This window comes from Glycine max, chromosome 2, assembly GCF_000004515.6.
Source record: "Glycine max cultivar Williams 82 chromosome 2, Glycine_max_v4.0, whole genome shotgun sequence".
In the NCBI taxonomy this organism is placed as follows: domain Eukaryota; kingdom Viridiplantae; phylum Streptophyta; class Magnoliopsida; order Fabales; family Fabaceae; genus Glycine; species Glycine max.
In genome coordinates, this window is record NC_016089.4 from 626,151 (window position 1) to 639,281 (window position 13,131).

The following is a 13,131-nucleotide window of genomic DNA, read 5'->3' on the forward strand; positions in this document are numbered from 1 at the left end:
TGGCATAAAGAAAACAAAGAGGCAAAGAAGTTGGAATTGGAGATTCAGATAAGATAATCTACCCGTTGGTCTGATATCTAAGGAGTTAAGTCCTTTTTCACCGTGATTTGAGGCTATAAATAGCTTTGTTATATTGACAAAATTCCAGATCCAAGGTTTTATAGTCAGTGCCAGGGACTTCAGCTGCTTTGTGTTGTGTGGGTAAGAATATTCAATTCAATAAGAAAACTATATAGTTTTCAAGGTGAGTACTGTATTTGTTTGTGTGTAAAAAAGGAAACTTAAGGAGAAGTACTTATAGTTTGATGGGGGTTAAGGCTTTGGCTATGGCATGAGGAATCTGAAGTATTTTTCTATATGGGTATGAATAAGACTATAGTTTGGTTTAGGAGGGACCTTAGAATCGAGGACAATCCTGCATTAGCTGCTGCTGCTGCTGCCAAGGATGGTTCTGTCTTCCCTGTCTATATTTGGTGTCCCAAAGAGGAAGGGCAATTTTATCCGGGTCGAGTGTCGAGGTGGTGGCTGAAGCAGTCTCTTGCACACTTGGATAAGTCACTGAAATCACTTGGAGCTGAACTAATGCTTATCAAAACTGATAGTACTCTTGAGGCTCTTTTGGAATGTGTAAATGCAATTCAAGCAACAAAAGTAGTGTTTAACCATCTCTATGGTAAGGGTTTTTGTTCAAGAAGATAGCTTTTTATGGAATTAACTTTCTTTGTTGAAGGCTCTAACCATATTTGTATTGCTTCCTACTATAATTTATTTTGGTGCTGTTAAAAAATTTGAAACTCCAAAAGTTGAGGAAGCAAGTAGGTTTCTGTCAAAATATTATACTGAGCTTAGAACTTAACGATAAGGTGGGATATTTTTTTTATTGTTTGCTTTGTCTTCTATATATATATATTAAAGGATTGCCTAGTGCACTAGGCTCCCATCACTGTGGGGTCTTGGGAGGGTTATATTATATGCAACCAGAGGGATTATTTCCTTGTCTAGAAGCCAACCATACGGTTATGCCAAGCTTCATCTTCATCCTCATTAAATAATTATATTGTTTTTATTTATTCATAGTGAGTTTTGCTGTGGAATTCGAATTGCGGTGTACATCAACAGGGTGGAAACCTGGCATTACATGCTTAGGACAACAGAAGATATTTGGATAAACCTGAAGAAGAACACAAAACTATTTAAGTTTCTAAAGTTAAAACAAGATCATCTTTTTCTGTACAGTTTGTACTATATGGTTGAAGTGGAGAATATATTATCTGATTACACATTTGATTTGACAAAAGCAGTCTGCAATTTTACAACATGACACCATCTTGTCAAAAACCAAATGAATATCATCTACTGCCATCAGGCATTTTATGTAGGCAAACATTGTTTTTCTTTATGTAGGCAAAAAATGTCCTTCTTGATTTCTCTCTTCCCCGTTTCACAAAACTAGAAACCATGCAATCTATCTTGAATACTGAATAAGTGAATAGAAAATCATTTGGTTGACACCTCATATGATGCTGCAAAAATTGATAAAAATGCCTCATAGTGAGAAAAATTTCTGATATAGCTTCTCAATTCAATGCCAGATATTTGATCACTATTTCTTTTCCCAGATCCGGTTTCACTTGTTCGTGATCACAACATCAAAGAAAAGCTAGTGGAACTTGGTATAAGTGTGAAAAGCTACAATGGGGATTTGTTGTTTGAGCCATGGAGTATATACGATGAGACCGGACATGCTTTTACAACCTTTGATCCCTTTTGGAACAGATGCTTGCATATGCAAATGAAAGCTTTTTCACTTATTCCTCCTCAATTAATTCTAGCGGAAGGTACGACTATATTCACGCTACTATGGTTTGATTGTTTCTTGATAATATGATAATTGATATCAGGTATTTACTGGAGTCGAGATATATAAAAACCAATGAGAATTTGAGCATATATAATATCTTCTTGTGGCAACAACCAGCTATGTGATGATGTTATTCTGTTATTATACCATCCTGCCCACAAATTGACATATATTTGTACACACGAAACACTAAGATGAGATTTTGGTTCTCTATCTTCTTCTGTTGATTACAGGAAAAGTTGGGAAATGTTCAATTGAACAACTAGGTCTTGAGGATGAATCAGAAAAATCGAGCAATGCATTATTAGGAAGAGCATGGTATCCAGGTTGGAACAAGACTGACAAGGCTTTAACCGAATTTGTTGAACAGCACCTACTTCACTACTCCAAAAACAGGTTAAAGGTTGGTGGGGATTCCACTTCACTCTTGTCACCATATATTCATTTTGGAGAACTGAGTGTGAGGAAAGTTTTTCAGTTGGCACGTACCAAGCAGATATTATGGGCAAATGAAGGAAACAGTGCTGGTGAAGAGAGTGCAACTGTTTTTCTCAGGGCCATTGGACTTAGAGAGTACTCGCGCTATCTTTGTTTCAATTTCCCATCCACCATAGAGAAGCCACTGCTTGGGAACTTGGCATTTTTCCCTTGGAAGACTGATCCTGCCAACTTTAAGGCTTGGAGACAAGGTAGGACTGGCTATCCTTTGGTTGATGCAGGAATGAGAGAACTATGGGCAACAGGATGGATACACAACAAAATAAGAGTCATAGTTTCTAGTTTCGCTGTGAAAATGTTGCTCATACCATGGAGATGGGGAATGAAATATTTCTGGGACACACTTTTGGATGCAGATCTTGAAAGTGATATCTTGGGCTGGCAGTACATCTCAGGCTGCTTGCCTGATGGCCACAAGCTTGAGCGCTTGGACGATCCTGCGGTATGTCGTGTTTTCTTGACTCATAAGTTTTACTATTTTCTTTGTGACTCTAGGATCTAAGGATCTCACATTCATATTTTAATTTCTACTCATTTGAAGTTTGCGTGACCAGCATAATCTATATAAAATATCACATTATGTTGTTCAATTTGATTTTTCTGAACTGAAACTTTTTTCTGTGTTTGATAAGACAAAATTGCAGCACAGATCGCTTCCTAGATTTATGTTGTTCTTGTGGCAGTAAAAACATTATAGATTTTCATTTCTGATTTTTTTTTAAATGCATTTGATATCTAGAGAAATTTATCCGTTCATATTTACTTTCGATTTTTTTATGTGGCTATCTGATTTCTGCTTGACATAGTTAATTTGTATGTTCAAATTCTACAGTTATAAATTATAATTATATACCAAATCATGAACCAACTATCCGAAATCTAAAGCTATTAGGTGAAGGACAATAATGGTTATATATTAAAATTAAGATAACTAACAAAGTCCTCTTTTGGTCAAGTTGTATATAATGAGGAATAAATACTACTCACTCAAAGCATAAGAAGATTCTGACACATTAGAGACAGTACTCAAACTTCTCTATTTTTGTCTCACTTTGGGAACAGATTCATGGGGCTAAATTCGATCCAGAAGGTGAGTATGTACGCCAATGGTTGCCTGAGTTGGCAAGAATGCCAGCTGAGTGGATTCATCACCCTTGGAATGCACCCCTTACTGTGCTAAGAGCATCAGGAGTTGAGTTAGGTCAAAACTATCCGAAACCAATCATTGACATAGATCAGGCAAGAGAACAATTGACTGAAGCAATATTCAAGATGTGGGAAAATGAGGCAGCTTCGAAAGGATCTGGCTCAGAAGAGAGACATGAAGTTGTTGATGAGAGTGAAAGTTTGGCCATTCCAAAAGTTTTCTTGAAGGACAAGGTTTCGCACATCACTTCTTCATCTAATGATCAGAAGGTGCCAACACTTGATAATCCCCAGATTGATCCTCCTAATAGAAAGAGACCAAAATGTTCGGCAGAGGTCGAGCAGAAGCAGAATAATTCGCGAAATCTTAGCAAGGATACCGGGGTGTCAAGCATTGATCAAGACGTGTCCTCCACGGCTGAATCTTCATGCAAGAGGGAGAGTTCAAGCTCTTATTCATTCTCTGTCCCACAATAATGTTCCTCGTCTTCTAATATCAAATTTTTTTAAGTCCTTTATAGCTTCTCTTGATTCACTAAGGCATTGTTTCATGAAGGATGGTATATGATTTTGTTGGATAAAATGCATGCTCAAGAACCTTATCAAACTCAGGATATTCTTTATCTATCCTCTATTAAAGGCGTTTGGTTTTTTACTTTATTTTTTATGGGGAGATGTTAATTTGTTGTTTTGTTAGAAATGTTAATCCGGAGGATTCGAACCCACAACCTTTTTTTCCTTCTTTCTCCTTTCACCCTTCCCAACTAATGGGCCAACCTTATATCTCCCTAAAAGTCATTTGGTTGTAGATGGTTTTACATTATGAGGATCAACCCTCATGATTATGTGGTCGGTTATAATTAGCCTATCTAATTGCTAAGGGTTGCGCTGATTTGCTTCAGTTGCTAACTTGTTTCAATTCAATTATTTATGTTACAGCTAGCCTTTATTGATGTTTGCATCAGTTGCATGTCAAAAATGCCTTTTCTTACAGTGCCTAAACAAGCCCTTTGGACTCAGTTTAGACGGTTTAAACTATGTTGCAGTTTGGACATCATAGAAGCATTTTTGATTATTTTTTGTCTAGCTAATAAAAGTACCCATGTCTCTCTAGTACAGTGTATGTAGATAACTTAATTATTACAGGGAGTAATGAATGAGTGATAAGGTTAAAATTAGAAGCCTTAGGGATTTCTTTCAAACACAATTTCAAACCTAGGATTTTTGTTTGTTAAAAGTATTTCTTAAGTATTGGGTGATAATTAGTACAAAGGTATTTTTCTCAATGTAAGAAAGTATATTTTTTAAGACCAAAAAATGTATATTCTAGATTTGCTTAAAGGAAGAAGTTTACCTAGAGCTGAAACTATTGAAACCGCTATGATCTTTAACGTGATATATTATTTGAAAATGGAGATATTATTTCATATCTTGAATAATAATAAAAAAAATTGAAGGGTAAATAACTTAGAGGGTTAGAGGGTGATCAATAAGATATTTTAATTAATTTTTAATTTTTGTATTAGTTGAAAAGTTTATTTGATTGTTTAATAAATAAATTTTTAAAATAGTTTTTAACTTTTCTGAGACATGACATTTTTTAAAACACTAACTTGTAAATTTTTATATTTATTTTTTTTGTTCTTTAACATTTATTAAATTTCTTTTATAATATTTTCTTTTTAAGATAAAAATTTATTTTTACCTTTTTTTTCCATATGATAGAGATTTCTCAATTTAGTTTTTAATTATATATGAAATTGATAGTGATAAGTTTACATAGTTTTTTTAATTTCTTTTGGATATTTTACAAATAAAAAACTACAGGTGTTTAAAATTAATTTAATACTAAAATTATAAAACTACAAAATATATTTTTATAAAAAAATTTAAATTAAATTTTGTATAAAAACATTACATATAAATATGTTTATTTATGTAATTTATATTTTTCAGTTAATTCAATAGATAATTTTATTAAACACTAAGAGAGTTTTTAAATTTCCAATTAGCTTTTCAACCTATAACTACCTTTTTAGTTACATAACCTAATATTACCTTTTATATGACTCTAGTTAGACAATAATGGTTGACATAAATTATAACAATTTATATCTTTTTACTAGGTTATCCTTTGAATCTTGACCTTAGGTATAAAATATACTATGCAACTTAGGAGAAAAATATTTCTCATATATATACTTAAAATTTTTGATAAATATCAGTCATTACTTTCAATGGTGGATACTTTATCTTGGTAAAAAAAAAAACTCACGGTTATTCTGTCCATGTCATGCGATCTCACTTACCACTCATTGGGAGCTTGTTTAGCTTTGGGATAAGATAGCATAGCTGAATAGAAAAAATAATAAAACTTTAAAACTCGAAAACCAAATCATGCAAAAACAAATGAAATGTGGACCATCATGAAGGAGTATCAAGTACAGTCATCTTCGACCAAATCATTTATTTTCTCTACTAGTAATCATCCTTCTCTATGTTTCTTTTCCCCAATATGTTTCACAAAAAATAAAGTAATTTGTAGGCATAATTTTGAATTTATTATCTTTCAATTATCACAATCAAGATGATTGGACTCATACGTTATCACACACTCCATTCAGTTGATTGTGGGGAGTTGCTATAGCCTTAGCTGTGCGTGATTGTAAGCTTTGTATCCGCACTTGTAAGCATGCAACATTGACTTTATTTTTTTTTACTTCAAAAAATTATTTATAAAGTCTTTTTTTAAATATTATAATAATAAATATTTTTTTACGTAATTATTTATTGATGATAGTCCGAGTGAAACTATATAAGTCTTGTCTCCTAAAATAAAGTTTTAGATTTAGGTTTTATGAAAAAAAAGAAATATGTGATAAAAGTAGTCAATCATATTCTTAAGTAAAGATTAGTAATAAGTAAAATTAATAGATATTCTACGTTAATATTATAATATAAAATTATATCAATAATTCATGCATTTTTACATATAAAACGTGTTCTAAGAATATCAAAACTAGAATTTTTTTTATTTTTTTGCATTATCAAATATATCACTGATCGAAAGGTCCAAAGTTCACACACTAGTATCATATCTTCGTTTTTGCGGCAAGAAAATGGCACAAAGGGAAGGAATAATAAATTTCTTATAATTACACGATGATTGGAAATTTAGAATGAGAATGATACTATTATAAGTTAATATTTGGCACGTATTATTATTAAAAAAAAAAAAGTAGTCTGGCATTATCAATATTAAATTTGTTACCTTATCAATCAAAAGTTATCATTAATATAACATTTAAAATAACTATTATAAAAGAAAATAAATTTATTATACATGATTAATTATAATTAAATAACATCGTATTAAAACTTTACAACTTTACACTATGTACATATATTATTTATTCTTGTTATATTTAGCTAACAAATAGAAGTACAATTACCAGGTATCTATTTTGAACAAACAAACAATTTAGAAAGAACGAAGCATACAAACTGTAATTGCTTTAAAGCTCTAGCACCCTGAAGCATGCAGCTACTACATCATTAGTGTAAACATATCACAACCAAAAACCTGTATTAAAATGTACAAATATCACAATTTGAGGTTGAACCACTTTGTTGAACAGAAGCTTATCTTTCAATTATAACAATCAAGATGATTGGGCTTATATATTTTATCGCCCACCCCATTTGGTTGACTTAGGAGAGTTGTGAATGCCCTAGCTGTGCGTGATTGAAAGCTTTGTATCTGCACGTGTAAACAAAAAGAAATACAAAATGCAGCATTGACTTTAAAAGCGCATGTATCGGTGAACGATGTAAAAAAGTTATAACTGATGCAAAATGACACTTTTTTTTATCAGTCCTAATTATAACCACGGTAAAAAAAATCATTTATGTTATAAATAATTTTCATACTACATTTTTTACATAAATAATTTTTTGATTTTCACTTATTTTTGTAAAAAAAGTCAATATCTCAAGTAAATTTTGACAGAAATTGTTTTAATTTAAATAAAATAGTTTATATATTAGGTCTTTTCGTAAATACTAATAACAAATAATTTGTTTGGTATAACTTCAAAGACATAAGCCATTGATTAGTTTGTTTATTTCATCCACAATTTTGTGAAATATTAGTTAATTTATACCTTTTTGTTTAATTCTCAAACTTGCTTTTCAAACAATCTTAAAGTCTATTTTTTTTAACACATGCTATCCTTCTATCGATAGTTAAAAACTATTCTATGAAAGGACTAACATCCATTTAGGGATATTAATTCTTTTATGCAAACAAATTTGAAAAACAAACTCTTAATTATATATTTTGTTGGTAAACCGGTGGTTATGATAATTCTAATCATATCTTTATTTTGTTGCAAAGAAATGACAAAAAGCAAAGGAATAACAAATTTCTTATCATTACAAAATTATTGAAAATTTAGAATGGCAATGGCATTATTATGAGTTTAATAGACAAACTATCAATATTAAAAGTTATATTTAATATAACTTAAATAATTATTATAAAAGACAATAAATTAATCATAAATTGTGATTAAATAACAAAACAATAAAACTTTACAAATAATCAAAAGTAAAATTACCAGGTATCTATTTTAAACAAAAAAAAAAACAAAAGTAAGAACCAAAAGCAAACAAACTGTAATTATTTTTAAGCTCTAGCACCCTGAACCGTGCAACTACTACATCATTGGTGTAAACACGTCACAACCAAAACCCAGTATTAAAATGTACACATATCACAATTTGAAGTTGAACCACATTGTTGAACACAAACTTAACTTCAATCAAACAGGAACTGTCCTAGCAGACACTGCATGTTCAGCATCATTTTCACCATTCTCCCCACTCAACTCCTCCAGTGATTTTCCCTTTGATTCTGGAACAAGCAAGGTGAACAACATCCCAATGAAGTTGATCACACCAAGCATAATGAGTGAGTTCTTAATTCCAATACCAGTAGGGTACCCTGCATCAGTCTTGGAAGGGTCCTTGCTTTGTGCAGCATATAGGAACCCAAATGCACCCACAATTGCACCAGCCTTTCCTGCAGCAGCAGAGATTCCATGGCAAGTGGACCTTAGCCTTGCAGGGAAAATCTCTGCTGGCACAACAAATGTGGTGGAATTTGGACCAAAATTGGCAAAGAAAAAGGTGAAAGAGTACATCACCACAAACCCAATTCTGTTTTCTTTCTCAGACCAATGATCATATGGTATAGCCAAAGCAAACATGAACACAGTCATGAAGAAGAACCCCAACAATTGGATGGCAAAACGGCCCATGTAATCAATTAATGCCACTGTGAACCAGTAACCTGGCACAGTACTGCATAGTGCTATGAGTGTTTGTGCTCTTGCAATCTTATACACCTGCAATAAAAATAAAAAATCAGTCATGAAATAGTCTTGCACACTGATAGTGTAACAGTTTTACACTTTTAATCAATAGAAATCAGCATTGGTATATAACTTTAAAGATAATTATCGTAAAAATTAATAAATTTATCATATATAATGATTTGGGATTGGATTATAGTGTAAAACTATTTTACATTGATGTCAATCAATAGTCTTTTTTCTCTAATTTGTATATAATCGTTTTTTAAATGCACTAAAAAAATTGTGACTTCAAAGGAAGAAAACAATTTTCATCACTAAATTTGGTTACTAATTAATTCATTGATTTTTGTTAGTACCTCGTGGATTGCATTCATTTCCTTTGCTGGAGGGATCCACCCAATTGCACTGAAAATGTCCTTCTGGAAAAGGTTTTGGCTGTAGAATGCTATGTCCAACAAGAACCAAGTGGTGGTGGTTCCCAACAAATGCAGGCCATGGCGTTTCACAAATTCCTTGGTGAACAAACCATACTTGTTGCTCTCATTCTCTGTCAATTTCTTCACCTTCTCCTCTTCAGCTTCAAGTTCCACTTGCAACACCTTAGACATGTCTGCAGCAGCTTGTTTTGCATTCTTGGCCACAAGGGCAGTGTAACGTGCTGTCTCTGGCATCTTCATGCGCCAGTAGTAGGTGAGTGCAGCAGGAACTGCACCAAACATCAAAACTATTCTCCAAACATAGTCAAATGCGGGGTCCAAGGATGCTTCTGGATTCTGTTCATAACTAGGAAGCTTGTACTTTTGGTCATATGCATATGAAACAATCAATGCCACCACTCCACCAGCCAGGATTCCGAATCCTTGCATTGCAAACACCGCGGCTATGAACGCGCCACGCGTCTTCTTGTTGGCATATTCAGACATGATTGTGGCAGAAAGAGGGTAGTCACCACCAATCCCAAACCCTAGCCAGAACCTGAAGAAGCAAAGTGAGGCCATGACACCCTCTGGAGTTGACCCAAAGGAGAGTCCTGAGGCAAGGGAGCACACTACCATGAGAATGAGTGTTAGTCCATAGACTCTTTTTCTCCCCATTTTGTCACCAAGCCAACCAAAGAATAGTTGGCCGGCTAATGTGCCACATAGTGCTACACCAGTCACAGAAGCTTGAACTCTTGGAGGAAGTGAACCTGGCTTTGGTGCACCTGGTTCTGTGTAATATAGCCTCCCTAGAAGCTTGGTGACTAGGGAAATGCAGAAGAGGTCATAGGCATCGGTGAAGAAACCCATTCCAGCGATCACAATAGCAGTGAAGTGGTACCATTGTGTCTTTGCCACATCAAGTGCATTCAAAACTCCCAATTCTCCAGCCATTAATTACTACTAAAATTGTTGGCTTATGTTACCTAAGTAGAGAGCAATAAATACCTTTCCTGTACAAGTACAAAAGATCAAGTTTAATTAACAACATTTTGACTATTGGAAATAATAATTGCACACTCAAAATGTGAAGTATCACTTAATGAAAAAGAAAAAAAATGAAAAAAAAAATATAAGTATTATATATAGAGAGAGAGGTTAGAACAACATTTGGCTATATGCATACCAACCAGGTTAATATATGTTGGAGTATATATGTAAGTATTAAATAAAATTTTATATTAGATAAAAAAAAAAAATATGATATAAATAAGAATAAAATTTATAAATTTAAATCTTAAAATTTTAAATTAAAATATGATATAATATTTACTTTTGTGATTGTTAATAATTTATTAATTAGTCTAAATTTTTTCATTGTTTAATCTCCTCACACAAAAATATCTATAAGCAGGAAATACAATACCAAGTAATTCTCATATATATAATGCAGAATGAATATATAAAAAAGTTTGACAACTCTTAATATTGAATATATTTATAATATATAAAGCCTGAAGGAAAAGTTATAGGTGACACATAAGCATAAACATCTTTATTATCAAGCCATGTTAGCATAAATATTATTTATTATGAATTCTCTACATTTCATATTTTCTTATTATATTAGAATATTTTTGTTTTTACGCCTTTTAATTAATTACAATTATTCATAAATTAATTATTTTAATATAGAATTTCAAAATATAATTCAATTAAGGAAAAGACGACAGAAAACAGCATGCATGCATGAAGAAAACATGAATATTCCTTCAATAACTACTATATATCAATTTTACTTTAATATTGATCTTATTTATCTCTTTCTTGGCAAATGTTGCAAAACACACCATCGATGCATGTCTTTTTAAAAAACTATAAAACGACCTTAGATGACATGGTTTATATTAACATCTATCTTTTGAAAGAATAAATTGATTTAATATTTTATTGCAATGATTACTAATTATTTACTATATATTTTGCTCTAAAGTGTATATATCAAAATATATACTAGGATGATTAGTTTTTATCATTTTATTTTTAATATTTGAGGAGTTATGTAATGATTTTCCTTTTACATATATTTATATCCTTTAGAGTCTCTGAATAATGATCACTAATATATTATAGTTATACTCATATATCAGTTAAAAAATATTTTATCATTTCCTAAATGTTAAATTAATGATAAGTACATAAATATTCTTAATTACATTGAAATAAAATAGAGTTGAAATGATAAAATTAATTATATCTCATTTATTTATTGAATTATGTTTCAATAAAATATTGATAAATAACTTATTAGTATTTAAAAATTGTACGACTTTTATAATTTTATAATTGTACCTATCCCGTAGAATGCATGATTCTATACCTAATAAATATAATAGAACATGATAAGAAGATAATATACTTTGTGTAAGAAATTAACCATCAAAGTGGTCGTTTGGAAAAAGCTGCGGCTAATTTTAACCTTTGTGAAGGCTGATGTAAGATATGGATAAACTACGCTTACTTCGGAATTAAAAACTTCACTGATGGTCATATTCAAATGAACTGACTCTTAATTTACTAAAATATTAATGTCTTCCATATCAGTTTCAGAATATCCTGACAGCTTATCGTAAAGTTTCAGCTAATTTTTCTTAAATTCCTTGTAATTTATGTGGTTGAATCTTCAAGTCTACTTTTTTTTAGGAGGAATCTTCAAGTCTATTTGAATATTTCCTGAAAAATATCTTGATGAATTACATGATAGATGGTGATCGAGGTAAGGAATAATTGACCTTGTGCGTGTTATGAAACTTTTTTCACGAAAAACATGCAACAACCCCTAACGATGAAAACATTTTGTGCTAATTAAACACATGAAGAAATTAGAGAAAGACAAAAGGACAAAGGCACAACGGACAATTTATTTTGTTTGCATACATTTGTTTCACTTCTAGGAGGACTACATACTATAGTAGCAGGCAAATAGCAGTGTAATTAACATCCCTGATGGAAAGTTAATGTGTTGTGGGAATGCATGATCGGATTGATAAAAATGACCCCAGAATTCAATGGTGAAATAATTATAGTTTGTTACCATTATCATATATAATTAATAACCAAATATTTACAAACAAACAAAAAAAGTGTTGTTACCTCAATAGAAAGAAACTCTTCCACTAATAAGTCTTGAACTCTCTTTCAGGTTCCATACATTACCAAAAAGCATGCACAACAAAATTTTCCAACTAACCAAGAGAGATAGAGAGCGCACAAACCTGCTTGTCAAGCCAGACTGATTTGAAGGAGTAATTGAACAAGTGTTAGTGTTGGGAAGTATGGTTGGCATCGTGTGCAGCTACAGACATATATATAACATAGTATAGCACCCATCCCAAGAATGTATTGCTTCAGAGTCAAAAGAATATACTCAGCGTCTACAGTATATGCTCAATCTTGAGCATTCACATCCTATCTTGTCAACGCTTCACAAACAAACACTACAAAAATGTTAGTTTATTTATTGTCAACCAGCTGGGCAATTTCACACTTGGTTTTTCTTGATACATCTCTCAACGTCCCAACATTTTAATTTGACTTGGTATGTGAATATGATAGATAATTTTTTTTTATACTAAATTTAAAAATAGACTCTGATATCATCTTAAAATAAATCTGACTCTGATATCATCTTAAAATATAGATTTATGATAATTTTATCTTATAAAATTGACTTATAGTTAAAAATTATTTCCTACTTATATATTTTATTTAATTTTATCTTTAGTGGGCAGGAAGTAATTCCCTATAAACTAATGCTCTTGATGTTAAT

General features: G+C 31.6%; 2 protein-coding genes across 4 annotated transcripts; one reads left to right on the forward strand and one right to left on the reverse strand.

The window, feature by feature from the left end:
- The first annotated feature begins 285 nt into the window (after window positions 1-285).
- Window positions 286-4,119, forward strand: CRY2B (cryptochrome-2b). Its single transcript, NM_001254622.1, has 4 exons — window positions 286-673; window positions 1,620-1,838; window positions 2,095-2,801; window positions 3,422-4,119. The coding sequence occupies exons 1-4, from the start codon at window positions 358-360 to the stop codon at window positions 3,980-3,982; spliced, it is 1,803 nt and encodes a 600-aa protein (NP_001241551.1). The 5' UTR covers window positions 286-357; the 3' UTR covers window positions 3,983-4,119.
- Window positions 4,120-8,110: 3,991 nt separating this feature from the next.
- PHT1-14 (inorganic phosphate transporter 1-14) lies at window positions 8,111-12,790 on the reverse strand. Of its 3 annotated transcripts, none has more exons than XM_006574329.3 (3): window positions 12,578-12,790; window positions 9,240-10,315; window positions 8,111-8,913 (listed from the first exon to the last, which is right to left on the reverse strand). In XM_006574329.3, the coding sequence occupies exons 2-3, from the start codon at window positions 10,254-10,256 to the stop codon at window positions 8,329-8,331; spliced, it is 1,602 nt and encodes a 533-aa protein (XP_006574392.1). In that variant the 5' UTR covers window positions 10,257-10,315; window positions 12,578-12,790; the 3' UTR covers window positions 8,111-8,328. The 3 variants fall into 3 exon arrangements, with proteins under 3 accessions (XP_006574392.1, XP_006574391.1, NP_001241164.1); XM_006574328.3 differs by having other exon boundaries at window positions 12,456-12,758; NM_001254235.1 differs by lacking the exon at window positions 12,578-12,790 and having other exon boundaries at window positions 8,329-8,913; window positions 9,240-10,256.
- Window positions 12,791-13,131: the final 341 nt, after the last annotated feature.